The sequence below is a fragment of the Dermacentor variabilis genome, chromosome 10 (genome assembly GCF_050947875.1).
Source record: "Dermacentor variabilis isolate Ectoservices chromosome 10, ASM5094787v1, whole genome shotgun sequence".
Classification (NCBI taxonomy): domain Eukaryota; kingdom Metazoa; phylum Arthropoda; class Arachnida; order Ixodida; family Ixodidae; genus Dermacentor; species Dermacentor variabilis.
In genome coordinates, this window is record NC_134577.1 from 14,344,572 (window position 1) to 14,371,131 (window position 26,560).

Genomic DNA, 26,560 nt, shown 5'->3' on the forward strand with positions numbered 1-26,560 from the left:
GCTGCAAAAAGCACAATGCCCCTGTTTTTCCATAACACCATGATTGTGTGTACGTTAGCACAAGACAAGACGGTGACCAGAAATGAAAAAGGATGGGCAGTTTCTTTACTTATCTTCATGTTGTCTTGCACTACCGTACTCATAATGAATCATTACCAACTAGCTTGGTTTTCACTAGCACAACTGAATAGGAACACTCTCAAGATGAAACAGTGGATGGCGCCCACGCACCTGTGCCTGGGCCTGGACAATGGGGAAGAGGTGCGATGAGAGGAAGGTGTGCAACTGTTTCTCCCGCGGGTTGGAGGACTTGCGGAACTGCTTGAGGAAGCCCTGCCAGTCCGACACTGTCAGGCAGACACAGTCCCACTCCCGGCTGCGTTGGGGCTTCTTGGGGCACAGCTCCCGATACAGGCGAAGGTCTGCAACAGCAGACCATGTATCTCATCAGGCAAGTGGTGCACTGTCCACCTAAAGAGGTTACAAAGACAACTTCCTGGCTGGGAGTCCCCGCATCTACCAACTTGGCCTAGTGAGACTTTAACCATAGCATGCACAAGCTCATGAAAAAGAGGCTTAGTAAAAAACATGCAGTGGCAGTTAAAAACACTCAACTCAGGCTGACATCTGTGCTTTGTGGATGTCATAAAAAATATGGATGTTCAATATGGGTATTCAAAATCTGTGACATAGGCACACATGTTGAGCAAGGTTGTGTGTCCTTGCTTGCATCACTCATTCATTTGCTGCATGTCTGATGGATGCAGTAAAAAACGCATTTCCGGCTTCACATTTGGGATGTCATCTCTAACGCAAATTGTAAACTATTACTGTAATTGTAATTGTAAACACTGACCAGTAGAAATTCAAGGGGCTGTACTCCAGCTCTCAAATCAAGCCTACACCAGAAATATAAACCGGCAAATCAACTTCGTCATTGCTGACCAGTGGTGTTTTCTTTTATTTTTAAAAATATAGTAATCACAGCGAAGCTGTTTATGGCTAGGGTTCCGTGGAAAATCTGCATGTGCAAAAACTCAGCTGTCGAATTTTATGCAAAATCGCTTCATTCTATGCAGAATTAATTATCTTTTAAATGCGTATACTGTAACTATTACTGATTTATTGTAACATCTACGTAATGCCCGTATGGGCCTTTAGGGTACTTGAAAAGAAAAAAGCCTATACGCCTCATAACTTAGATATGCATTTTCAGTAGATTAGTTATCAATAAGCACCATATTCAAGATCAGTAGACTCTCAGGTAGATAATAATCAGATATATTCTTTTTTACTTGCCTACAGAGGTATGAGCCATTGCAAGGGAGTATGAGTCATTCATTGTCTTACGTGACGGACAAATTTCTCGTTGGGTAGGCACGTTTAGTAACAGAGGTTATATGAGAATGTGTGTGCGTACCTATCGTCACGATGACCACCGATCTGGACAAAAAATTTGTTGGTATCCTTGTTCAAAATTCTTTGTCACCTCTGTGTCGTGTGCTAAACAGGAGCCATAATCTGAAACTATCACTTTCAGCAATATTATCGCCTTGGCCACACCTTCGCCATCGGGGCGCGCTGATTGCCAGTATTAGCAAAATTAGGTGAGATGATTGGCTGGCTGAGCACTACATCATCTGATTTTGCTCAACCAGCCAATCAGCACCACTAGTATCGTCGACGTAGATCATTTCAGAATACGTCCTCAGCTTCGCAGGTCATCCACCTTCACAGAGTGGAATGGCTCATGAGTTTTTTTCTAGTGAAACAAAGTACATCAAAAATGATGCTAGACTACTACTGTGACATCTATGTGATGCAAAAGGCAATCTCCTGTTTTGGCACTTGAGGCCCTTAACCACCTCTTGGGCTTGGTGAAATAACATAGTTTGTGGGCAGTGTACGATGCTGTGAACACCTCAGCCCAGTTTTGCTGTCGTATGTGGTGCATGGAACTTAGAAGCAAAGTGCAAAGTCACCTTCCTTTAAAAATATGAGAGAAGCCTGCTGCTCATTCTCTTCTGGACACTTTATTTCATAATAAAGCGGATTCCCATACGCGGCTGCTATTGGTAGCTGCACTCTACTACGAAGCATAGATACTGCAACTGCCACAGGGTGCGCCGCGAGTTCACTGGCTAAGGGCACTGCGGCTTGCCGAGGACAACCGCGTTTGGCTTACATTTAGCGCGTCATAGGCATGAAAATCAGGCATCATGACATCTATTTAAACATCCAAAATGAAATTTGAACTGTCCGCCAGGGTGACATATAGAAGGCAGAGAGTAGTGGGCACACTACTCCACCATAGCCTCCGCAGTGCAAGGCATTGAAGAAGGAATGGGAGCACAGCGGAGGTCATGTTTGATTGCCCATAACTCCTCTTCTGCTGAACGCATTGAAGTACTTTTTGTGGCAAAGTATTTCTGAAATAGCCTATTTTAATTTCAAATGCCTTTCTCCACTTTGATAAAAAGTGGTTCAGGGACTCTTTAAAACTTGAAAAGTCTTTCACACAATTGTAATACAACAAGTAACAAATGTGCACTCACCTTCCAAGTACCAGTAGACATTGTCAAGAGCATCTTGGCCTACACGAATGCCACGCTATAAGAAAAAAAAAAAAAAAAGGAAACAAAAGGACAAATAAATGCACACCCCACAAATTGTGATTTGGAACATAAAGTTTGCAACTGTGACGGTACGCTGTGTTATTAAATGGCAGCAATTTGAGCATACAAGCTATCAAGGTCTAAGTGTTCAGAAAAAATCACATAGCCTTTCTTTCTGCAGAACACTTTTGTTACTTTTATATGTAACAGGATTAATTAATTCATCAGCAAATAAGATCAACTCTATTCATTTACTGTGCGGGTTTAGAGTTAAACAAGTATTCCGGTTATTTCTTGAAGGTTCTATACACTGTGAAAACCAAATGCCTTCACGAAATAAAACCCCTATGTCATCAAATGCGAACTACCCCCACTGTAGCAGCAACTGGAGGTATGCAAAAACACACTAACACTTTCGGTATCTCTGTAACCTGGAACTGTATATATGTTCACATGTTATGCTTATTAATATCATTTAAAAGTTCGCTCTCATGCTTGCGATTGTGTGCCAATTTTGAGTCTTTTGTGTGATCATAGCATCAGCTATAGATTACAAACAAGACATAACAAGTGCTGTACTGTGTTCCACAAATGGCTCCAGCATAGCAGACCAGTCTTGCAAATGAAAGCTGCACGACAGTGAATGAAAACGCTGCTGGGAAAGAGAGCGAGAGCTCACCAAATCCTCAGCGTCGTAGTGGTCGTCCAAGAATTCTGACAGCTCTTCTTCCCGGGACTCGTACGCATAGTCCAGTAGCCACTTGACAGTCAGGAGCTAAGTGGGGACAAGCAAGGAGACTCAAGCACAAAGAGCAAAGAACAGACCTGCAATGCACAAGACCTGCAAAATGGTGCACACACACATGCTAGGTGAGGCGATTACCATTGCCAAGAAGAGGTTGTCGCTGCCTACGAAAGGAAAGCCGCGGCATGCCTTCTGGGCAATGTCCTTTACGATGTTCTTAAACTGAAGTTCAGTGTTTGACGGAAGCCCGTCTGGTCGGGATGAAACATGGTTAAAAGGTAAACAAAAACCCGGGGCACTTCGCCGACCAAATAAAGATTTAAAAGAAAAGAAGACGTTTCGGCTCCCACACGGGAGCCTTGTTCACAGGTAAAATAAACAAAGGTGCTCGAGCAGCTCGCTTAAATAGTCTTGAACACGTGACGCAGGCAGCGCGCATACACTGACGGCAGATTGCCATCGCTCCTGTTCAGAGTGTGTGGCGTAGTCTGAATCATGAGGGACTCAAGATAAAGGCGTCGAGATAGCCCTTTTTCCCTGGTAAGGACATGTGCCTTCCCCCAGTCGATTGCGTAGCCGCATGAAGTGGCATGCTCAGCCAAAGCACTGGATTTCACATTCTCTTTTTCTTTTTTGACGTCATAATTGTGCTGTTTAAGACGCCTTTCAATGTCACCAGTTTCGCCAATGTACACATAGTCGCAATCCGCGCATGGGACAACGTACACAACACCTGGGAATTTCTCTTTTGGTAATTTGTCCTTACCATTGACGAGTGATTGCCGTAGTTTCTGGTTTGGAATGTGTTCCACTTGAACATTGTATGAACACACAATACGGCTTAGAGCTTCACTTGTGGACGGGATATATGGTATTCCGGCGCACTTTTGACTAGACGCAGCATAGGGTAACTGCGGACGTGCCATTTGTCGTTTGACAGCATTCAAGAAAGAGCACGGGTAACTACAGGCTGATAGTTCCCGCCATACCACGCTTACGTCGGCTGCGTAGTCTTCTTGTCTCGTGCAGATTTTCTCCGCGCATCGTAGAAGCGTCGAAACCACTGCCCTTTTGTGAGAAGCAGGTTGCAAGGAGCCGAAATGCAAGTAGCGTCCTGTGAGAGTTGGCTTTCTGAAAACTGCGAACGACAAAGTAGGCCCCTTTCTTTCAATCAGCGTATCAAGGAACGGAAGCTTGCCGTCGACTTCCTCTTCTACCGTGAACTGGATCGCTGCTTCCATGCTGTTTAGGTGCGAAGAGAACGACTGAACTACTTCTTTGTGAATGATGCAAAAACAGTCGTCCACGTAGTGAAAGAGTGCCTTCGGAGCAGGGCTGAACGAAGAGAGTGCTCCACTTTCAAGTGCTTCCATTGTCAAGTTAGCGGCGGTTACCGATATAGAAGCTCCCATAGCCGTTCCGTGGACCTGTTTCTACAAACAGGTCCACGGTCCCGTGTGGGAGCCGAAACGTCTTCTTTTCTTTTTAATCTTTATTTGGTCGGCGAAGTACCCGGGGTTCTTGTTTAACTTTTAACCATGTTCTTAAACTGGGCTACATGTTGGCCAACACATACAGAAACAACACACTTTCAGTGACTTTCTCATATCTTGTTAGGATACATGTTTCAGTCATTTATGCAAACAACTATTGTCAATTTGGTGAGACAAAGGGGCCAACAACAAGATGCTTCCAGATGGTGTCATTCGACCTGTTGCCTAGTGTGATGTGGCCTTTGGGGTACTGAAATGTTACAATGTGCAGCACACATTCTCTGCTGGCCCCCAACAGACGGACAAAACAACGGTTTGCTGCTTTGACTAGCAACAGAATTCTTCGCAAAGCAGCATGAATACTATTTAAAGTCTCTTGAACAGAAGCTGTAGTAGGGTATGGGAGGCAATAGCAGTAGGTAGGTGCACACAGTGCAGCTGCAGCCATGCCTGTGCTGTTAATGAATCACCATACATAGGAGCGAGCCTCTTTAACCTGAACAATTGCAACATGTTGCTCAACAGCTATCACAGGCCTCTATTATAGCTTTTAGCTTACACAACAAAAATTGCTTAAAACTCATTGCAACGCAGGTAGAAAGCTTGAATCAAACAATACATAGCGTAAGTGCAGTAATGTGCAATACAACTGTGAAAGCTAAAGCCCTGTTCAGTGTTTCTTCTTCGTCTTCTTTTCAATGCGATAGTTTTAAGGACAACGTGTCATAGAAAATCCGGCATCAGCATCTTGTGTCTCGCATCCCACGTCGGCGACCAGCGTCTGACGTCGTTTCGGCAAAAAGAATTTCGAACCACACATACCTAGGCTCTCTATGCGGCGCTAGGAAGTTACTGAATTAATTGAATTTCTCAAGGTAAAATACGTAGAAAGATTGTAATGTATGACTTGCAACCTACAGACATGATAGCATTGGATTGTAATCTGAATATATGAGAAAACATAATTCTGTTACACCAAAACTCAAACAAACCCCTTTTTCAGTGTTTCTATCATTCATAGACCGGCCACGGCGTCCGAAATTAGCGTGTGCTGGTGCGCGAATATCTTGGAGGCCATGGAACGGTGCACCCGGTTTCTTGCAACACTTCTAGATGGCGCTTGCCTCCGCAGCATCCCAGCCCACGCAAGAGACCGCATTTCTACCAGAAAGCCCGCCTTCATCGCCAGAATTTCCAGGTAAACATTACGGTTATATACACTGCAGTCGCCGGGAAGCGTGAGAAGCAGTCAGGAATCTTTGAATGCTATTGCGTTCCACTTTTAAAGGCAAAGCCTAAGCGCCCTCCAACCTTTTTTTTTTTTTTAAGTTACTACCAGACAAATGGGAGATGGATGACACCATATACATGGTAATGCCAGTGCTACACAAGCTATATATAGGCTATCAACTCGCTCTGCCTATGGCTAACTGCTCCTAAATGTATCAAACAGCACACCAAAGCTGTCAACAGGTTTGAAAAAATTAGAGGCATTATCTAAGAGGCTTAAAGTTGGTGATATTTCTCCAACGAGCAAAACTAAACTGAAGAAAGAATGTATACATGACACACCAATACATGAAAATCAAAACACCTGACATGCATGAAATCAAAAAGCTAAGTACTATTTGCATGTACTCCATCACAAAGATTGTGATTTTCCCTCACAAAGAAAGTAATCCCACCCTGTGCATAAAGGTAGCAAAATTACTTTTATATTGATAGAACATTGATACAAGAATTGACACAACACTTGGGCCAGTCCACTTCACCACGCTGTTCTCTCGCATATTAGACCACAAGGGCTAAGTTGGCAAACCACAGTTCAGAGTGAATTCGCACCACGAACCGAATCACTGACTCAAACTGCGGCCAAGCATGACATCGCCATGCTGCAGTGAAATGTGCTGTGGGCAGCTAGTTATGCGACACTTATGCGCGGCATGATCCGATGCCAGTGAGACATGTCATGCTCATCCAGGACTGTCATTGATTTGGTACATCATATGAATCAGCTTTAGGAGCTACAAGACCATAAGTTCTCCTGCAGCTACTTCAACAGTAGAAAACGATGTCAGAATAATAAATTCATAAAACATAAACACACCTTGTCTCCTGGAGAGAGGTCTCTCCAGGGTCCCTTTGTGAACAAAACCTCCTTCTCTTGCAGGAGTTCAGTAAGAGTGTCTTCAAAATTAGAGATCCTGCAAACCAAAATAAATAAGAAGAGGGATAAAGTGCACTCTTCAATATTAAATTATTTTATACACAACATGTCACAAAAAAAAGAACAAGTCTTGAAAACCGCCTTCAATCTTTTGAAGGCAGTTGAACAAAGCAAGGAGATTCCTCGTGTGTCTACAATTTATTTATAGTTACTGCTACATAGCTCAATAAGTTCATTTACTCCTGCCTTCCTTGACATAAGAATTGTCAAGGATTGGCCCCTTCGTAGTCGTAGAAATTGTTTGTCACAGAATGCCTAGGACATCAGCCCAGTTTGTTTAGTGTAATGCACAGTGCCTTCTAAAGACATACTGGCAAAGCCTAATCAGCCCACACAAACAGATCCATTGCAAAGAACACAGAGATCTGGTAAATATGTCTTATCGGAATTTCAGTTCAATATACCTTAACTAAACAAATAAGATTTCCAAAGTGTTGAGCATATAAAAACATTTGGTTTAACAGAGTATATCCGAAAAGACAGTTTACTGAGCATGAGTGGTCATTTAAGAATGGTGAGACTGCAATAATCCTTCATCCAGATGCAGCTACAACACTGGCTGAATTTCTTTATTGGTTACTGACAGATAAAACAACAAAACAAGAAGCATTCACACCAAAGTACCACCACCATGAAAAATATATGTAACAGAAAGGAAAAGGCAAGATGCAAAAATAAAAGACTGCAGCGAAACCTACAAGCAGCATGCACACATTACAAGCAACCATCAGTTTAGGGAATCACAATGTATGGTCACCATTTGCATTCCATTCTTGTACCTTACCTAGCTGTTTATGGTAAAACTAGGTCATCTGCATATCTAGAAGGGCAATCTAGCATAGCTTAGACTAATGCTTAGATTTATATCAGAACAAATAACACACACACACAACTGAAACTAGGAAGACAGACAGAAAGCACTGTGTGTACGCCTCCCTTTCTTGTCTCGTTTGTGCCTGCATCTGTAGATACACTAATGACTATGAACCAATAAGCCCAACAACAAACCTCTGCAGTTCTTTAGTGCCCCTTAAGCCTCACTGCAATGTAGTGCCCGGCATTGAAAGCCACAAACTCTGGTAACAGTCCTAGCTGCACAGCTTTAGACATTATATGTAATTACGCTACGTTACGCTGCTTACACATGGGTCCAGTGACATATTTTGTCATAACAGGTTGAAGCAATTTGAGCGGCTCAGAACTGTCACAACACATTTTCGTGCCTCTTTCTACGAATATCAATTCTTTCTTATCCTGATTTAACCTGATAGAACCTGGTAGAACCTGGCAGCATTGAAAGCACCATAAAAAAGCAGCAGAAATGCAATTTTCTGGAGAAACATTACAGCCATGGCATCGCACTTCCAAATAGTTTGTACTACACATGCTAGCTATGATTTCCCAATTGGAATAGCTTTCACCATGTTCCTTGCTCCATCGTTCAAGCTAGGTTTTAACTTTAAGACCAGCACTATAATTTAGAAAATAAAATTGTAGCATCTACAAGAACCTCAACTCATCCCATAATTAAAAGGGTTTTCTTTAAGAAAGCGTTTCCCATACAAATATGAAGACAACTTTTGGGCTCATAAACAGCAGCCACAGATGACGAGGGGGTTTCCCTCCCGTTTTGCAGGCTGGAACGGCAGCATGTGCAACCAACACAAGAGTTCCGCCTATTCCAACAACTGTGGTTAACCACGCGTAAAAAAGGGCCAGAAAAGGAACCCCTCCATGAATACATAAATGGTGAAGGCATTCAGCTGTGTTAGGCAAAACAGCTGCAGTGGGGTCTCAATCGCAGAATGCCCCTTACACGATGGGCGCTGCTGCCGCTGCCGCAGAGGCAGGTGGCTGTCACAAGTGTCGCGTCAGGACCCTCACCTTCTTCTATGCCCCCTCCCCTCAAGAGGCAGCTTTTCTCTGTCCATTCATTGCTCACCGTGGGCGTTAAATAAGCAAAGTTTGGCACTGCTGTTTCCATTTTTCGTTCTTCTCTTTACTCCTTGATGCACCCCTTTTCTTCAGCAATACCTAACTCATAATGAACTTGCAGTAAGTGTATGACACGTATGGTCATTGAGTATTGATATTAAATATCGAAGCAAAATTTAATTTCGGAGCATATTGTGTTCTGTAAATCTTGCTCATTTAATAAGTCAACCCTTTATTTTCGTTAAAGTAGCATTCTGCATTTTCTAATTTAGTCAATAAAATTTAAAAGCACTGTCACCAGTAAAAAGAAGTTCATGCAAATTTACCCGAATTCAGATTTTTTGAGCCTTCAGTTATGATCACGTGACGTCATTCACTTTACTGCACTGGTATTTCGCAGCAAACTGAATGGTGTCGTAGCAAATAGCCGTAGCTGAAGCCTTATGTGACATAACAGTGCCATGAATATGTTTGCAGAAAAAAAAAGGTAGCACGATGAAGGCATTCATTTGGCAACAAACTCCTCACACAACCTTGTCATTAAGCTTACATTTTTAATGAGAAATTTAAATGAACTGCTCTCAATAATGACGGAACGAGAAGCTGAGTCTAACCTTTTGCATGAGGTGCACAAACTCCTTCCTTTGCATTTACAAATGCTGCTAATTCAATGGAATGAGATGCCTGCAACATGCTTTGTGTGTATGTTGACTGCATTCTTGAAATTGTAGATGGGAAGCACTGTGAAGTCAGTAGTAGCTTCCGAGAGTACTATGTTGCTGTTGCAGAAAAGAGGAGCCGTGGCATGCAACGAAAAATTCCTCTTGACTTGCACTTAACTACACAGGTGAGTCATTCTTATACTGCGCATAGATTGTGAACCCAGACTGGATCTACAGGACCTTCCTGTATCCAATGCAAACATTGAAAGAACACTATGCTTCTTTCTTCAATTGAGTAAGAGTGTGCAACAATAAACAACTCCAGCATTGGTCAATATGCATTTATGCATTACAGTGAACTGTAATAACCATAAACCTTCTGCTGTTGTAAATGCCGACTCTAAATAAACATTTCTGGGGCTTGTGCATAAACGTACAAGTGACAAAAAGCAATTCATTCACATTCACCAAGTGCCTCACCTGGCGTCCATGCGGCGGCGCACTACAGGCTACACTCCTTCTTTGGTGCAAGCAAAACTAAAAAGGCAGCTAACACTAATAAGGCCGGGAAGCTCCAAATTTCATTGCAGCACAAAAGAAGTCTCCGCTAAAGTCAAATTCATGTGGAAGAATGCCTACACTGGAAACGCAGAGCCCTACCTGCAAGTGCTCCTGGTGGTTAATGTGTGTGATATATATGGTCACCAATGTAAACAGTATCAGTACCACCATTATCCTCTTTCATACTACTGAAAAGCTTTAGAACCACTATATAGTCCAACCACACACTGGTGCTATATTTGCAATTATTTACTTAGCAGCACAATGTGCTATCAAAGCACATTGTGGTTTGCCAATACACTGTGCTAACAAATCTTGCACTGTTATAAGGCAACCTTTTTGTAAAACAGTACTACTCACAATTAACTCAAACAACCTCTGTGACTTACACAGGCGCTGATTTCTACCATTTATAATGGCCATTACAGTAACACACATACAGCAATTGCCTGCCTCCTTCTTGCTAGACTTTAACGTCAGCTGTCTATTATCTTTGTGTCTACAGTAAAGTAGCCGGACTTGTGCAAAAAAATGCACCTTAAAGCTGAGAAATAGCAGTCCAGGTATTTTAGCTGCAGTTCTGCAACAGTAAATGAAGTTTTCATAACGAGCTACATATTGCATTGGAATTAGATAGCTGTAAACAGATATATGTATATTTTACTAAGTGTGGCTTGGTTCTATGTTCCCCTGACTTAATTTTTTACTGGATTAATAGAAAACGGTGCCAAGAAAGTGGGTAAGTACTTCTTGTTTTGATGTGCGAACGGTTCTGTTCGCTCGGTCGTCAACCTTTGCCTCTGGGCGTTAGTGAGCAAGCCATGTTGTAGGGAACAAGCAGGCAGCAGGGAGAACTATTGGGGAAAGAAGGAAGGCCACTAGGGATCACACCTGGAAGTTAGGGAGAAATTAGAAATAAGGACGAGAACTGGAGGGAAAAATAAGCAGGGTAGCAAAGCAAAAAGTGAGAGAAAATAATCATAACAAAGAAAACAAGCAAAGGGGTTCCAAAAGTGTCTCAGCTGCCATATTGGTATTTCTTAAAAATCTGACTAGTTCGTCTAATTCATTGCCACAATCAGAATATAGTTTTTCAGCCTAGCTCTAGGCTTTAGCAGGTTACAGGAGACCTAAATGTGTACTACCACTTGAATTAATGGTCAGCTTTGAATTAAAGAGTCAGCTTTGCTAAGCTCAGAAACAAGAATCTTTGTTTAGTATTGTATTGTAGACAGACTTGTATGTCACAGAAAAAAAACTTGGCAATTACAATTACCATTATTTCATTTAGAAATGTAATTGATTCCAATTATCAATTACTGCCTTAGGGAAGTAACTGAGCTATTAATAAAATGCAATCGATAATTTTTACGCTACTCTTCTTCCAGCCTTGATTAATAGGGCACAAGTACAGTAAACAGAATGAGCTGGCCTGGCTCCTTCAGTGCGTCCTCAACAGCCCTTCACCTGTTTATATTCACTGACAATTTTTTTTCTTCAAAATTTCCTTCAGTCATCTTCCTTTGTTATATTGTCAAGATGGCAGCAATGACACTAAAAAGTTATTTGATGTGTATGATGGAGGGAAGAGCATTGTCGTAAAAAACAAGTAACCATGAGCACAAGATTGAAGTTACTCAATGATGCAATGCTTGCATCTGGGTTTTTTATGAAGTGCAGCACTTCAGTGTTGCTGGGATTCAGAGCATGCGCTTATGGTAGGTACAATTAAAAAGCTGAAAAAATTGTCCTCAGATGATTTAGTGGCATTGACGTTCCATGTGGTCATTTCTATACAGCCACAGCCGTGCCAGTTCAAATCATTAGTCAGCATCTGGTTGAACATTAAGATGAGGAAACAAATATTGAGAATTCGGATTTGCTTGTCTGAACATGTGCAACTGCAAGGCTGCTGCTTGGCACGATCATGGTTGTTTAGTTCCAACCAAATTCAGGTGCTCAAAGCTGCGTTGCTTGTTACTTGTTGCTTGTGTCTTGTGAATAAAGGAAGTGGTTACGTGTAACCGGTTATTGAAGAAAGTGATTGAATTACAGAGTATTACTGCGTAAAAAGTAATCAATCAATTACAAAAATATCCATAGCTGTATTTCATTAAACATAATTAAATTTAATTTGTTACATACAAGTCTTACAGAAAAACACAAAGCTATAATAAAATGTGTTTCACTTCTAATGATATTTATGAAACACAAAGCCCCAGTCATTACATCTGGTCATCAATACAGCTGGACTGCAGTAGGGATGATACCTAGGCATCATCATGGATTAATTGTAGCATGTTAACGACAGCAACGTGTCACTGTGCACACCACCACCAATTAGTAAGCTGCAAAAGCAGGGGAGGCAAGAGTCACATATATCGCTCATGCTAGGTTGGTAAATTATCAATAATTGAACGGAAGAAAAACAAAGAAAGCCATGCTGAAATGAGGAAAAGAATGCAAACATAAGTCATAACAACAATGTTATTTTTTAACATGAAACATCAATTGGAACTGGTCACTGCATTCCCATGCCTCATGTCAAACAATGCCTAAAGTCGCAAGCATACTTCATATAATGCATAATGCATACTTCATATATAAACATAATGCTTATAGTCAGCAGCTAATGCCATTAATGTCTCCAATGTGAAATGGGTGAAGTGGCAAGGTTTAAAAAAAACAATAATGCCAGAAATAAAAAATAAACAGCAGCTGGACTGCTTGACACTAGGGCCTTTCCAGGGTAAAATTCACAGGGTCAACTTGTGAATTTGAAGTCATCCTTGAAGTCATCTGCGAAGATAATGCCATCAAGCACGCTAACAGTTGGCCTAGACTGAGGCCACCTGCTCAGTGATCCACTGAGCAACAATAAAGTTTTTCTCTCGCTCTTTCTAAAGATAATAACGCAGAGTATAGCTGGCACACTTTCATACAAAGATCACTGAAGAAAAATTGCTGTGCTACAGTGTAGAGAATACAGCATCCGCATACACAGAAGAACAGAGCAGATTCCACGGAGCAGTACAAATAACCATGGATTCCAAGGGTAAACTCACAAAACAGATGACTGCCGGGTAATAAACCTGAGCAGCCGAGCGCAAATGTCAGGAACAACCAGGCTCTCGGGATTGAGAAGTGCGTCTTCCAATTCCTGTACAGAGAAGGAGAAAGATCCACGAGTGAACTTTGCTGCACATATAGTTCCGTGGTGCATATAGTTGTGACGCACATGTAATACTGCTGCACATACTAAGTACTGCCTAAACGAGAGCACCAGGCACACATGACTCTTCAAACTAAACCCCTGGTTCCTTCGTGCTGAAATTTCATGCAGATGTAGCAATTCACAGTGGGTCCAACTTCGATGTAGCAGAACAGTAGCATCACCTGTCACAACTATGGCAAATACATCGTGTTCAAATTAGCTGTAGCAGATGGTGCCCCCATTCCATCACAGTGAAATCGACACGTTTTGAGCGGTGTCAACCCAGAAAATGTACAGATCAGGCTTATTGTGGATGAAACAGGCAAGCAACAACCAGAAACGTAAGCAGTGCTAAATAATTAAATGAAATACTCATCTCATTACATGAATCACAAAAAACTGCACACTTGGAACAAGAGTGTGCAACATTAGCAGCACAGAAATGTTTTGCATTCACTGACTATCCCTGGTGTAAAAATTTAATACAAACATATTAAGGCATCTGCAATGTTTTACCAGGAGTGAAATGACAATCAGAAAAGATGCACAAGCGACGAGTGTCTGCCATGACCTGCAATGGCATGATACCATTATTTTACAATGTCACTGTTTAATCATCTTGTTTATTGCTCTTTTTCTCTTGTACCCATTAACATATTCGCAAAGTAAAACAAACAACACGATTGTAATAAATCGGCGCCGTGTTTTTTCGCTCGTTCACCGCCTCCTATTCGCGCTGTTTTCACAGGTTTGTCACGACACTGTACCGAGTTGCCCAACCTACCGCTAGTTTACGGAACTCGAGGGGCGCTCGAACCATGGCGGTCTTCAGTGCCCGCATGTGTTGCAAGGAGAGTGTGCTTTTGGGCGAAAAATCAAAGGCGAAAGGTCAGTGTCACGGTTCGTTCCGGCAGCGGTCAGAGGCCGACCGGTGACAGCGGTCGTCCGTCAGCCGCCAAGGGCTGCCGAACGTGTGTTATCTGCTATCCATCGTACTGTGACGCCGCGGGCAAACACGTCGCAAGGCGCAACACACAACGGGGCGTAATCGCGGCTTGTCTCGTGACCGCCGATAAACACCGATAACGTAGCCGCGTTTCCTCGCGGAGTGACGCAACACAACGACGTGGACTACGGCCAGCTCGCCCTACACATGCGGATACGAAGGATCCATTAAAAATATATATAGTAAGCTGCGCCGGAAGGTCCAACTTTTGGAATAATAAAAAGAGGACTCCCACGGAGACCAGAAGCTTGGCACGTCACAAAACGACGACGTAAAAGCGAAACACGGGCGGCGTCGCCATTTGGGAATTCCAGCGCTACGTCCACCTGATCTGGCAACTCATCTTGACGTCTGGCTGAGACTGGTGAACTACTCCTTAGAAGAAAGGAGGGAATGGGGAGGGGGGGGTCATCCAACGTTCGAAAACGAACGAAAACTCTACACTGAAACTTTTCTAGCTTTATCGGGTAAATTGGGTAGAGTAAACCGAAAACCTCCATTTTAGTAGTGCTGACAACCCATATTTTTACCCGTTCCACCACTGCCTGAAGTTTACAAGCACTGTGTGCTCAGAGTGACCCCGCTTGTTATCACATTTATTATGTGATAAAGAAAGCGAATAAAGTGTATTGATTTGCATTGTATTGTAACGATCGAACTAAAGCAGAGTTCTGAAAGTGTGACTAGTATATTCTTTTAACAAAGAACTCGCACATAAAAGTATACAGAAGAGTAGAAGAGACGCGTAGGGTGCAGCTAATAATTCGCATCACAATTTGTGTGAAGCGTCTCATATTAAGAGAGCTACGGACGATTGATTACAAGTTACCCTCCTCCATAACCATGCATTTTCTCCTCAACTCGTTCGCCGACTGATCGGGGTTAAGCTCCGCCTTCCCTGGCTCTGCGTCATGATGGCACGTCGTGTCGTCTACTTCCGGTTCTTTAAGAGCGAGCGAGCGAAGCCTCCCCAACCTCTCCGCCAGCTACGTAACAGTCGACCCCAAGCAAGAGCTACCCAAGCAGCGTGCGTTGCGAGCATTGTGTCGCAGCGCCCAACGTGTCTGGTATTCCGGTAACCACAGGCGAACTGAGCGTTTCAACGGATGGGTGGAGTCATAAATTCAGGCTGATCAAGCAACTTCAGCGTAGACGTAGGTGAGCGGCCTGACCGGTTGGCACAGTCCAGCCACCTGTTGGCGCAAAGCTTAACCAGCCAAACAAAGAGCTAATATTGCTCTAACAAAGTGCAAAACATTCTAAACATTTATAAAAACAGCATGTTAACGAGTATGCTCCTGCGAAAAACTTACGCCAGCAACAAATAATACACTTCGTTACTGCTACTGTGTTTGGTTGCGCACTGTGCCACCAGGTGGCTGCACCGTGCGTATAATTCGCGTTTGCGCTCATCCCGTGAAACGGGATGGTCAAGCAGCCAGACACTCTCCACTCGCTTGCGTTTACCCGAATACCGGACTCGCGAAATGCTATTGTGGTAGTAATTGGTAGACCGACAGTGACCGCGGAGCTCTCGTAAGACGGAACAGGTTGTGACACAAGCAGACGACACTTGATATGTGCCGGAAGTGTTTAAGTGTACTGAGAAATTGTTATTGTGCATTTTATTTCTGTTACTTTCTTTTTACAGAAACAAATTACGTAACATTCCAACTATTACGAACAACATTTGTTCACCATTAAGTTGGAAAAATTATCGATGACGCGCCCTGCGCAGCCAATCGGATAGCTAGCCTTAGTGACGTCATTAGGGCAATTTACGTCAAATGGGTAGGCACGGCTGAAAATTCAGCCGAGCAGTGTGCTGCGATCGGCAGCGATGTACATGTTTAAAATCTCATAATAAATTGCACGCTTTCCGGGGAGCACTCAGATGCGTCAATTAATGATCAGAAGGACCTACTCTAACGACTCGGTACGTTTGTACAAAATCGTCAAAAGCGTTTCAGGGTCCCTTTAAGAGTGTAATCCTGTCGCACAACGATGATAATCACCCTTCTCGAGCGCATTATTGTTTGGCTACCCTAACGCTCCTGAACGGAACGCCTACAACGCCTTTCCTGATCGATTTGACCCCAAAGCCACAGTGGGCCTATGAAGGATGTGTGTGGGGGGGGGGGGGTCACCGCATTAATTTGGACAATCTGGGCTTCTTTAACACGCACCTATACCTAAACGGACGAGTTTTTGCTTTAGGCCCCATCAAATGATAGCCGGAGCTCGAACCCACAACCTCGTGCTCAGCATCGGAGCGTTATAGCCACTGGCGCAAGGAGTTGCGGAAACGAAATGAACACTACGGTGACGAGTACATGTGCAGATGCAAACTTACACCCCACATGGCGTGAAGTTCATTGTTTCTATTTTTAACAGCAACAGTGTGCCCAGAAATGCGCAAAATATTTTTGCAATGTCTTTCATTGTCAAATCTTACTGATCCCAATCATATAGAGACGATCATTCTGACATTAAACAAAAAAAAAGGGGGGGATCTACCTGCTTCCACAGCACTATTGGTGCCCACGTCAACGCAACTGTTTATTTCAATACTTTCTTCCTTTTTTAATGCTAGGTCACGAGGCGGCTGAGAAAGGTGGCATGCAAGATTACAGGGTAAAGACTAAAACGAAAAAAAGAAAAAGCCCAGCTGCCACTCTCACTGCCAACCCCATAGTTTTTGGCTCGCCTAGATCAGCAATACAGGCTGGGAAAAAAAAAAGGGACGAGAAAAAAAGAAAGTTGTTAAAAAAAATGAGGAAACTACGGTAGACTCCAGCGTGACCCCACCGCCAGCAGCCGCCTTCACGCGACCTATCGTCGTTTCCGAGATGGCGCTACAGGCGCTTAGGTGACAAAGGAGAGCGCCAGAAGGCGAAGAGGGAGGGGGGGAGCGCCAGCCTACGGCGGCGGAAAGCGGGAAGGGCGAAAAATCGATACCGTCCGTCCGCGACGCGAGAGTGCGTTGCCATAAACGCCGTCTCTCTAGATGCGTGCAGCATCGAAGATGCTGCAGCATTACAGCGTCAACGCACAAGAAACCCAGGACACACGTGAAACACGTGTTTCTCTCACGCAATGGTTTTGTACGCGCTAGACTGTAGTGCTGTTTCAGCACGACGCGCCAAGAGGCCAACCTCACAACCCTAGACATCTGAGAAACTACGCAAAGGATTAACCTACAACGTGAGCGGGGGCACATGTATGCAAGATTACTATGGTGGACAAATGAAACGCGAATTTGAAAGTGTTGGGTAGAACCATCGTTTTCGTGAAACAACTTCAACGTACAGTTTTGCCAAAGAAACGCACGAGGCCGTCAAAGGTGACCGTATGCCATAAAGCAATCGTAGCAGCCGAAATTATGGCGACGTCGCACTAGACGGCGAAAGCGGAAACGAAACGAACGCGCTCGGTCAGGCCTAACTTGTTCACGTTTCCTTCGTCCACGATGGTAACCCAGTTTGCAGAAGCAACGCAGCCTCAGCTCCGGCATCGACCTCTATCGCAGGGCTATGGAATCAACGAAAATGAACGGTAATTGCGCCACTAACATGCAGTTCTACAGATTTGGTTAAACTTGCGGAGCACGCCTAAGTAGTATCGTAGCAGTGATTGCAATCGGATAAAGTTCGACAGGCCATAGCTTTCATCAAACGATGTCTAACACGTAAATGCTGAGATGTGCTCTAAATGCTCCAAGTGTGGTTGATACCGTAAACCAGACAAAGCGATTAAGTTATACCTAACAGACTGCGAACAAACAGGTCAGTCAGCGATGGCTCTGCAATTCTTGGGCCGCGTCCAAGAAGCGGCTCAGGAGCTCGCAAAATTCGGCGCTATATTTTCCAGCGCATCAGTAACGGATTGCGGCGTTCACCGCGCTGCAACCATTTAGGCAGACCAGAAGTACGGAGTTTCGCTCGAAGTCTCTCCCATCTTTCCTGCGCTCTAGGCATCCCTTTCTTCCTCGTTCCCGTTTCCCTCCTTCCCACGTCGCTCGGGCTCCAGCATTCTACCCGATTCCTCTCAGCATCGGCCTGTCTCTAATTTTATACTTTGCCATCCCCTTACCCTCGACATCTCGAAGCTCCATACTACGTCGCGCGATCCAATCAGACGCCACGCAGGCTTGAATCATAGCAAGAAAGAAAACTAATGTTAAGCTGTTCCCTCAGACATACACAGAGCGAAAGGGGGCCTACGAGCATCCTCCACCGCGCAATAGCGCGACGCAAAATTGATTAGGAAGCGTCTAGCCAGCCTAGTCCTGTGTTGATTCTCCACCACCTCGGGTACATAAAGACTCTCACCGCAGTGCATTGAAAAATTAAAGTCGATAGAGAGTTGCGGCTCACAGCGAATCGTCTAAACTTTAAGCACAGTATAACTAGGGTGAAGCCTCTACGTTTAGAACGTAAACAAACCGAAAAAGCTCTGCGCTAGAGGGAAGAAAGCGCTAAAAAACGAGCCTGGTGGCATGTGTACTGGCATGTGTTTCAAAAGGAATGATTATCTCCTCATCATCACCAGACGGAGTGAACATGCAAATATGCGTACCTAAAGATTGAACGGAAACACCGTAATTATAACAAAGGTTTGGCATGAACTATTAACTTAATAATGCATGAAAAGCCTTCAATTATATGCTGTTTCATACGAGCTGTATTCTCAGCAACGAACACCAGCGACAGGAGGTTGTACAACAAACCGTTCTGGTTACACACATTACGGGGAAAATGAAACCCAGATATGGTACCGATTTCTACTTACATCAAATTTTCTCGTCCCAGAGTTGTACATACAGTTTACGCTTAAAAGTTGCTTGACACAAGTGTCGCTTGGTCAACGAAATGTGATTTCGACGCATGCTTTGAGTAGCCGCAAAAGTCCATAAGGAAGGAGATCAGCTCGGCTGAACAAAAACTCCGCGTCGCACAACGCGTTCGGTACAACTCTTATCTCAGCCGAGGGCGCTATTACACCACCGATTATTCTACAGACCGCACAGCTCTCACGCTGGTCCTATACATCGCGCCCGACGTCAACGCATAACGGGCCATTCCAACGGCTTGTAATGGGAGGGTCTTGTTGCGTTTCGCCTGCGACACGTGGTTTTGCCGGCGCGACTGCGGCGGGGCGGCAGACATTTTGGCCCGATCGTCGTCGCCGCAACACTCATCGCCAGGTGTTTCCAGGCGCGACTGCGGCGATGCGACCGCCTAGGGATCATCCTCGCATTCCAGTCATTGTGCCCGAAACAGGCGATGCCAAAGCAGGGATCTCATTCCAGTCATTGTGCCCGAAACAGGCGATGCCAAAGCAGGGATCTCGTTCCAGTCATTGTGCCCGAAACAGGCGATGCCAAAGCAGGGACCATCCTCTCATTACAGTCATTGTGTCCGACCGGCAGCGCCACGACAGGGTGCTACGAGATCGTGCTCGACATGGTGCTACGGCATCGCTACGACAGTGTGCGTCACCATTAGCCCATTGTACATTCACGTGCTCGTCTTTTGAGGGGTTCCTTCTTGCCCTCAACTGCGAGAGTATAAAAACAGCTGCCCCCGGACGCAAAAGGGAGGGCTCCGATTTCTTCTGCTGAGTAAAGTGCTCTCCCGTCTCTCTACTTCGGTCAACCTGACCGCCAACTCTTTGCGATGTTAAAATAAACAAGTTGTTTCGTTGTTACCAGTCGACTCATGCTTTGCCGGGACCTTCGGATGCTTCCAGTTGTACCCCAGGCCGCCAGGCCAACGCTACCCTTGGGGCTTGCGACCCAGGTACAACCACGGGCGTCAGCGCCGAGTTCCCAACAGATCGTACCAGCGGTCGGATCCAAACATCTGGTTGGCAGCGGTGAGATCGCCTCCGACTTCAAACAACTGTCTGCCAGCGGCGAGATCGCGACAACGGAGGCCAGCAGCAAAGAGATGCAGTTGACTGTAGGCTGAGCAGCTCAACGACGATCCGGGAGCAGTGCAACGAGCCCTGTGTGACGACTGGTTGCCTGCAGCGGAACGACTGCGCGGAATTCCTGCCTGCGAGGTTTGGTGAGTGCGGGACTTTCTTCTTCTGAGCTTTGCCAGGCTTTTTGTTAGTGTCAGAAACAGAGCTGGTAATTGTGGTTGTCGTTGCTGCCGGGTTAGTTTGCGGCAAGACAATAGTAAGCAGTAGAGAAAGCAGCATTCAGAGCAGCCATGGATTTGAAGTCGTTGCGCAAACCGAAATTGTTGGAGCTTGCAAGAGAGTTGGGTCTGGATGTCTCAGACAAACTAAGAAAACCTGAACTGCTAAAGGCTATTCTTGAGTTAGAGGCTGAGGATGACGAGCTGTCGGAATGCCTTGAGACTATTGAGGAGAGGTCAAAAAGACAGGAGCGCGAACTTAAAGAGCAAAAAGAAAAAGAAGAGCGTGAACTTAAAGAACAGAAAGAGCGAGAGCAACAAGAGCGTGACCGTCAACACGCTTTGGAAATGAAGCGTCTTGAGGTAGAGATGGAACGCGCTCGTAATGGAAGTCAGGCACACGGTGCAGGAGAACGAGTATTGTTCAAAATGACTGACCTGATGCGGCCGTTTAAGCTTGGAGAGGACATTGGTTTGTTCCTGGTTAACTTTGAGCGAACGTGCGAGAAGCAGGGGTTCTCTCGGGAAACGTGGCCACAGCGCTTGCTCACTTTGTTACCCGGCGAGGCGGCCGACGTAGTCGCTCGCTTGGATAGAGAGGAGGCAGAGGATTTCGACAAAGTAAAATCGAGTCTGCTAAAAAAGTACCGGCTGTCTGCGGAGGCGTTCCGTCGGAAGTTTCGGGAAAATGAGAAAGGCAAAAGTGAGTCATATATAGAGTTTGCGTATAGGCTTATGTCGAACATGCAGGAGTGGCTCAAAGAAGAGAAAGCGTTCGGTGACCACGATAAAGTTCTGCAGTGTTTCGGGCTAGAACAGTTTTATAGTCGGTTACCGGAGAACGTGCGATACTGGGTCTTGGATAGGCCAGACGTTTGTACGGTGGCTAAAGCCGCTGAGCTAGCCGAGGAATTTGTGACGCGTCGGGCTCGCGGAGCTAAGGACGGTCAAAAGGGTGAATTTGGCTCGAAGTTTGAGAGGCCGAAGTTCACACCCATGAGATTTAAGGGGGACACGCGTAGTGAGGATGCGAGTGAAAGCAGTCCGACCAAACGTAAAGAGACGGCGGCAGCCAAACGCAGAAAGCGGTTCGAGATGAGGCGAGCGCGCTTGTGTTATACGTGCCAGAAGCCGGGTCACTTTTCGGCGCAGTGTCCGGAAACAACACCAAAAGTTGTGTTTTTTTCAATAGGCAGCACTGACGAGAACATGAAGCTTCTCGAGCCTTACATGCGAGACCTCCTCGTGAACGGGAAAGAGTGCCGAGTGCTTCGCGATTCCGCAGCTACGATGGATGTAGTTCACCCGTCTTACGTAGAACCCCATATGTTCACGGGCGAGTGCGCATGGATCAAGCAAGCCGTGGAAGCTCATAGCGTGTGTCTGCCGGTAGCAAAAGTGCTTATTGAAGGACCTTTCGGAGCGCTTGAGACGGAGGCGGCAGTGTCATCTATGCTGCCCCCCCAGTACCCGTACCTATTTTCAAACAGGTCCGATCACCTCCTGCGCGAGAAGGGGCTTTTGTTTGGTGAAGCTAGTGTTCAGGCCTTAACCAGATCGAAGGTTCGGGAGCTCGCTGCAAAGGCGGTAGTTGCGGGGCCGACGTTATCAAACAACGAAAAAGGGTCAGAGGCGCAGCAAGCTGATATTCCGAGCACGCCCGAACTGAATAAACTTGAGTCTGTAACGTTAAAGGCGCCAGATACTGGAGAGGAAAATCCCGATTCGGGAAAGTTAGAAGAGCTATCTACTGATTTGCTCATCGCGCCTACGTCAGACGGACTTGATAGGTTGCTAAAAGTCAGCCGGACGGCTTTGATAGCCGAGCAAAAAAAGGATGGCAGCCTGGAAAACGTGCGCTGCAATGTCAAAGAAGGTATCGCCAGGAAAACTGCGCGTTTTGTGGAAAGAGGTGGAGTCCTGTACCGGAAGTATCTAGACCGCCGAGGAGTGGAGTTCGATCAGCTGATCGTGCCTCAATGCTATCGTCAGGATCTGTTGCGCTTGTCACACGGAGGTTCGTGGTCCGGACACCTAGGAGTTAAGAAAACTAAGGACCGTCTCTTGCAAGAGTACTATTGGCCAGGGTGTTTTCGGGACGCAGACCATTTCGTGAGGACATGTGACACTTGTCAGCGGGTGGGCAAACCAGGGGACAAATCGAGGGCGCCGTTGAAATTGGTACCTATCATTACGGAGCCTTTTAGACGGCTCGTTATTGATACTGTGGGACCTCTGCCGGTAACAGCCACGGGGTACAGACACATTTTGACTGTGATCTGCCCAGCGACAAAGTTCCCTGAAGCAGTGCCGCTTAAAGAACTCAGCTCAGTTGAGATAGTTAATGCACTACTGTCCATATTTGCGCGAGTTGGTTTCCCTGCGGAAATCCAATCAGATCAGGGCACAGTGTTTACTAGCGCTTTGACGACAACTTTTCTCGAAAGGTGTGGGGTAAAGCTGTTACACAGCTCAGTGTACCACCCACAGTCGAATTCCGTTGAGAAGCTCCACTCCGTCATGAAGCGCGTGTTGAGAGCCTTGTGTTTTGAACATCAAACTGACTGGGAGCTGTGTCTGCCTGGGGTGATGTTTGCTTTAAGGACCGCACCGCATGCGGCTACGGGGTTTTCGCCAGCTGAACTGGTGTACGGTCGCTCGCTTCGATCTCCGCTTCGCATGCTTCGAGAATCATGGGAAGGTAGGGGCGACGACCCAGTCGTGGTGGAGTACGTACTTAAGCTCCTCGAACGCTTAAGAAGGGCACAGGAGTTGTCAGGTGAAGCAATGGCAAAGGCCCAGCAGAGGGCCAAGGTTTATTATGATCGGACAGCCAGGGCCCGTCGTTTTGAGGTTGGCGATGAGGTCATGATATTGCGCACATCGCTAAACAACAAACTAGACGTGCAGTGGGAGGGCCCAGCACGAATTGTTCAGAAACTGTCGGACGTTAACTACGTGGTAAGTCTGCCAGGAAAGCGGAAAGCACAGCAAGTTTACCACTGTAATCTGCTCAAACCTTATAGACAAAGGGAAGCAGTGGTGTGCATGATGGTAAACGTTCCTGAAGAGCTTCCGGTCGAGCTTCCGGGACTAGGCTCAGTGACGAACAGGGAAGACACCGGTCAAGTCATTAGTGACCTTATCAGTAAAGCACCGCTGTCGCCTGAGCAGAAAACCGAACTACACCAGCTATTACAAGAGTTTCAAGGTCTGTTCTCTGAGAGGCCTGGTAGGACTTCTGTACTTACTCATGATATTGAACTTACCTCCCCAGAGCCAGTACGATCCAAGGCGTATCGGGTGTCACCCCGCCAGAGCGATATTATGGAGGCTGAGGTAAAGAAAATGCTACAGCTCGGTGTTATTGAGGCAGGTGAGAGTGATTATACCTCCCCTTTGATTTTAGTTGAGGTACCGGGCAAGGAACCTCGTCCTTGCGTCGACTACCGCAGGCTTAATTCCATCACTAAGGATCAAATTTATCCGATCCCTAACATCGAGGAGCGCCTTGAGAAAGTTAGTAGCGCTCAGTTTATTTCCACCCTAGATCTTGTCAGGGGTTATTGGCAGGTTCCACTTACAGAAGAGGCTAGTAGGTATGCGGCGTTCATTTCACCAATGGGAACATTCCGTCCTAAAGTGTTGAGTTTTGGTTTGAAGAACGCGCCATACTGTTTTTCAAGTCTCATGGATAAAGTGTTGCGGGGACAGCAAGAATTCGCTTTACCGTATCTAGACGACGTAGCGATATTCTCCGCATCCTGGTCTGAGCATATGGCACACTTGCGGGCAGTGCTAACCCGCCTGCGCGAAGCGGGCTTGACAGTCAAGGCTCCTAAGTGCCAGATAGCACAGGCCGAGGTTGTCTACCTCGGTCACGTGATTGGTCAGGGTCGTCGCCGCCCCTCTGAAATAAAAGTGGCCGCTGTGCGAGACTTTCCGCAACCGCGCACCAAGACCGATATTCGGTCGTTCTTGGGTGTCGCCGGCTACTATCAGAGGTACATCCCTAGGTACTCTGATATCGCGGCTCCCCTGACGGATGCTCTAAGAAAGACAGAGCCTCAAACAGTCGTCTGGGACGAGACCAAGGAAAGAGCTTTTAGCGCCCTAAAGAGTGCCCTAACAAGCCAGCCTGTGCTACGATCGCCAGACTATACAAAAGGGTTCTTTGTTCAGTGCGATGCTAGTGAGCGAGGCATGGGCGTTGTACTGTGCCAACGGGAAAATGGAGAAGTAGAACACCCCGTCCTGTATGCTAGTCGTAAGCTGACCAGTCGTGAGCAGGCGTATAGCGCCACCGAGAAAGAGTGTGCATGTCTCGTGTGGGCCGTTCAGAAATTGTCATGCTATCTAGCCGGCTCGAGGTTTATCATTGAGACGGATCACTGCCCTCTCCAATGGCTGCAGACCATCTCTCCCAAAAATGGCCGCCTCCTGCGCTGGAGCCTCGCTTTACAACAATATTCCTTTGAGGTGCGTTACAAAAAGGGGAGTCTCAACGGTAACGCCGATGGCTTAAGTCGAAGCCCCTAACGTAGGAATCAGCCTCAAAATTGTTTGTTACTGATGTTTTTTTTTCCTGAGGCAGGATTTTTTTTAACATATTGCTTTTGTTTAGTGTTTCAAAGTGATGATATGCTTTCTAGTGCAAGTTTTCAATTTGTGGACGCGTTCTGAGTGATGCTAGACTACTGCAAGGAACTAGGCAGTGGTATAAAAAGGGGAAAGAGCCTGGCAGGGCTTAGTGAGGGTTGTGCCGTGCTTGCTGACTGAGCGGTTGAGTTTCAGCGTAGTTCTAACGCTTGCCGGGAACGAGAACAAAAATGTGAACTCTCCCGAAGTCACTTTGCAGTGTCCCGTGCGAACCTGAACGAGAGAACGAGGCCTTCTCTGTGCGCTGCGCTCAAGAAACGTCGAGGGACGCCCGACTTCGGTTATGAGCATCATCGAGCGACATCCCTCCGGACAGCGGATGCAGTCCCCTGTCCATCGGGATCTCCTTCCCCCGGCGGGGCGGTCTGTTGCGTTTCGCCTGCGACACGTGGTTTTGCCGGCGCGACTGCGGCGGGGCGGCAGACATTTTGGCCCGATCGTCGTCGCCGCAACACTCATCGCCAGGTGTTTCCAGGCGCGACTGCGGCGATGCGACCGCCTAGGGATCATCCTCGCATTCCAGTCATTGTGCCCGAAACAGGCGATGCCAAAGCAGGGATCTCATTCCAGTCATTGTGCCCGAAACAGGCGATGCCAAAGCAGGGATCTCGTTCCAGTCATTGTGCCCGAAACAGGCGATGCCAAAGCAGGGACCATCCTCTCATTACAGTCATTGTGTCCGACCGGCAGCGCCACGACAGGGTGCTACGAGATCGTGCTCGACATGGTGCTACGGCATCGCTACGACAGTGTGCGTCACCATTAGCCCATTGTACATTCACGTGCTCGTCTTTTGAGGGGTTCCTTCTTGCCCTCAACTGCGAGAGTATAAAAACAGCTGCCCCCGGACGCAAAAGGGAGGGCTCCGATTTCTTCTGCTGAGTAAAGTGCTCTCCCGTCTCTCTACTTCGGTCAACCTGACCGCCAACTCTTTGCGATGTTAAAATAAACAAGTTGTTTCGTTGTTACCAGTCGACTCATGCTTTGCCGGGACCTTCGGATGCTTCCAGTTGTACCCCAGGCCGCCAGGCCAACGCTACCCTTGGGGCTTGCGACCCAGGTACAACCACGGGCGTCAGCGCCGAGTTCCCAACAGATCGTACCAGCGGTCGGATCCAAACAGTCTGCTTTCCTCGATGACAACACGTCACATCACGCCTGCGCATTAAGCACGGTAGCTTTTAAAAAAAGTAAGGTGCGTTATTTTCACGTTTTACACATTCTTCATCAAGCGTAAAGTTGTCACTACTTGCCGGAGCCAGAGCGGCGAGTCGCAGAGGTCGTGCGACCAAGCTTG

General features: G+C 46.1%; 1 protein-coding gene across 5 annotated transcripts in view; it reads right to left on the reverse strand.

Annotated features, from left to right (window-relative positions):
• The window catches only part of LOC142559972 (uncharacterized), a 170,465-nt gene that overhangs the window by 47,620 nt on the left and 96,285 nt on the right, over positions 1–26,560 (reverse strand). For 3 of the 5 annotated variants that reach the window (XM_075671694.1, XM_075671692.1, XM_075671691.1), the window contains exons 3-7: positions 13,304–13,398; positions 6,961–7,057; positions 3,295–3,390; positions 2,556–2,610; positions 232–422 (exon numbers count right to left, since the gene is read on the reverse strand). In XM_075671694.1, the coding sequence (XP_075527809.1) occupies positions 232–422; positions 2,556–2,610; positions 3,295–3,390; positions 6,961–7,057; positions 13,304–13,398 (534 nt within the window). Of the gene's footprint in view, positions 1–231; positions 423–2,555; positions 2,611–3,294; positions 3,391–6,960; positions 7,058–10,985; positions 11,088–13,303; positions 13,399–14,236; positions 14,438–26,560 lie in introns of those variants that run through there. The other 2 variants (XM_075671693.1, XM_075671695.1) reach the window with 2 other exon arrangements.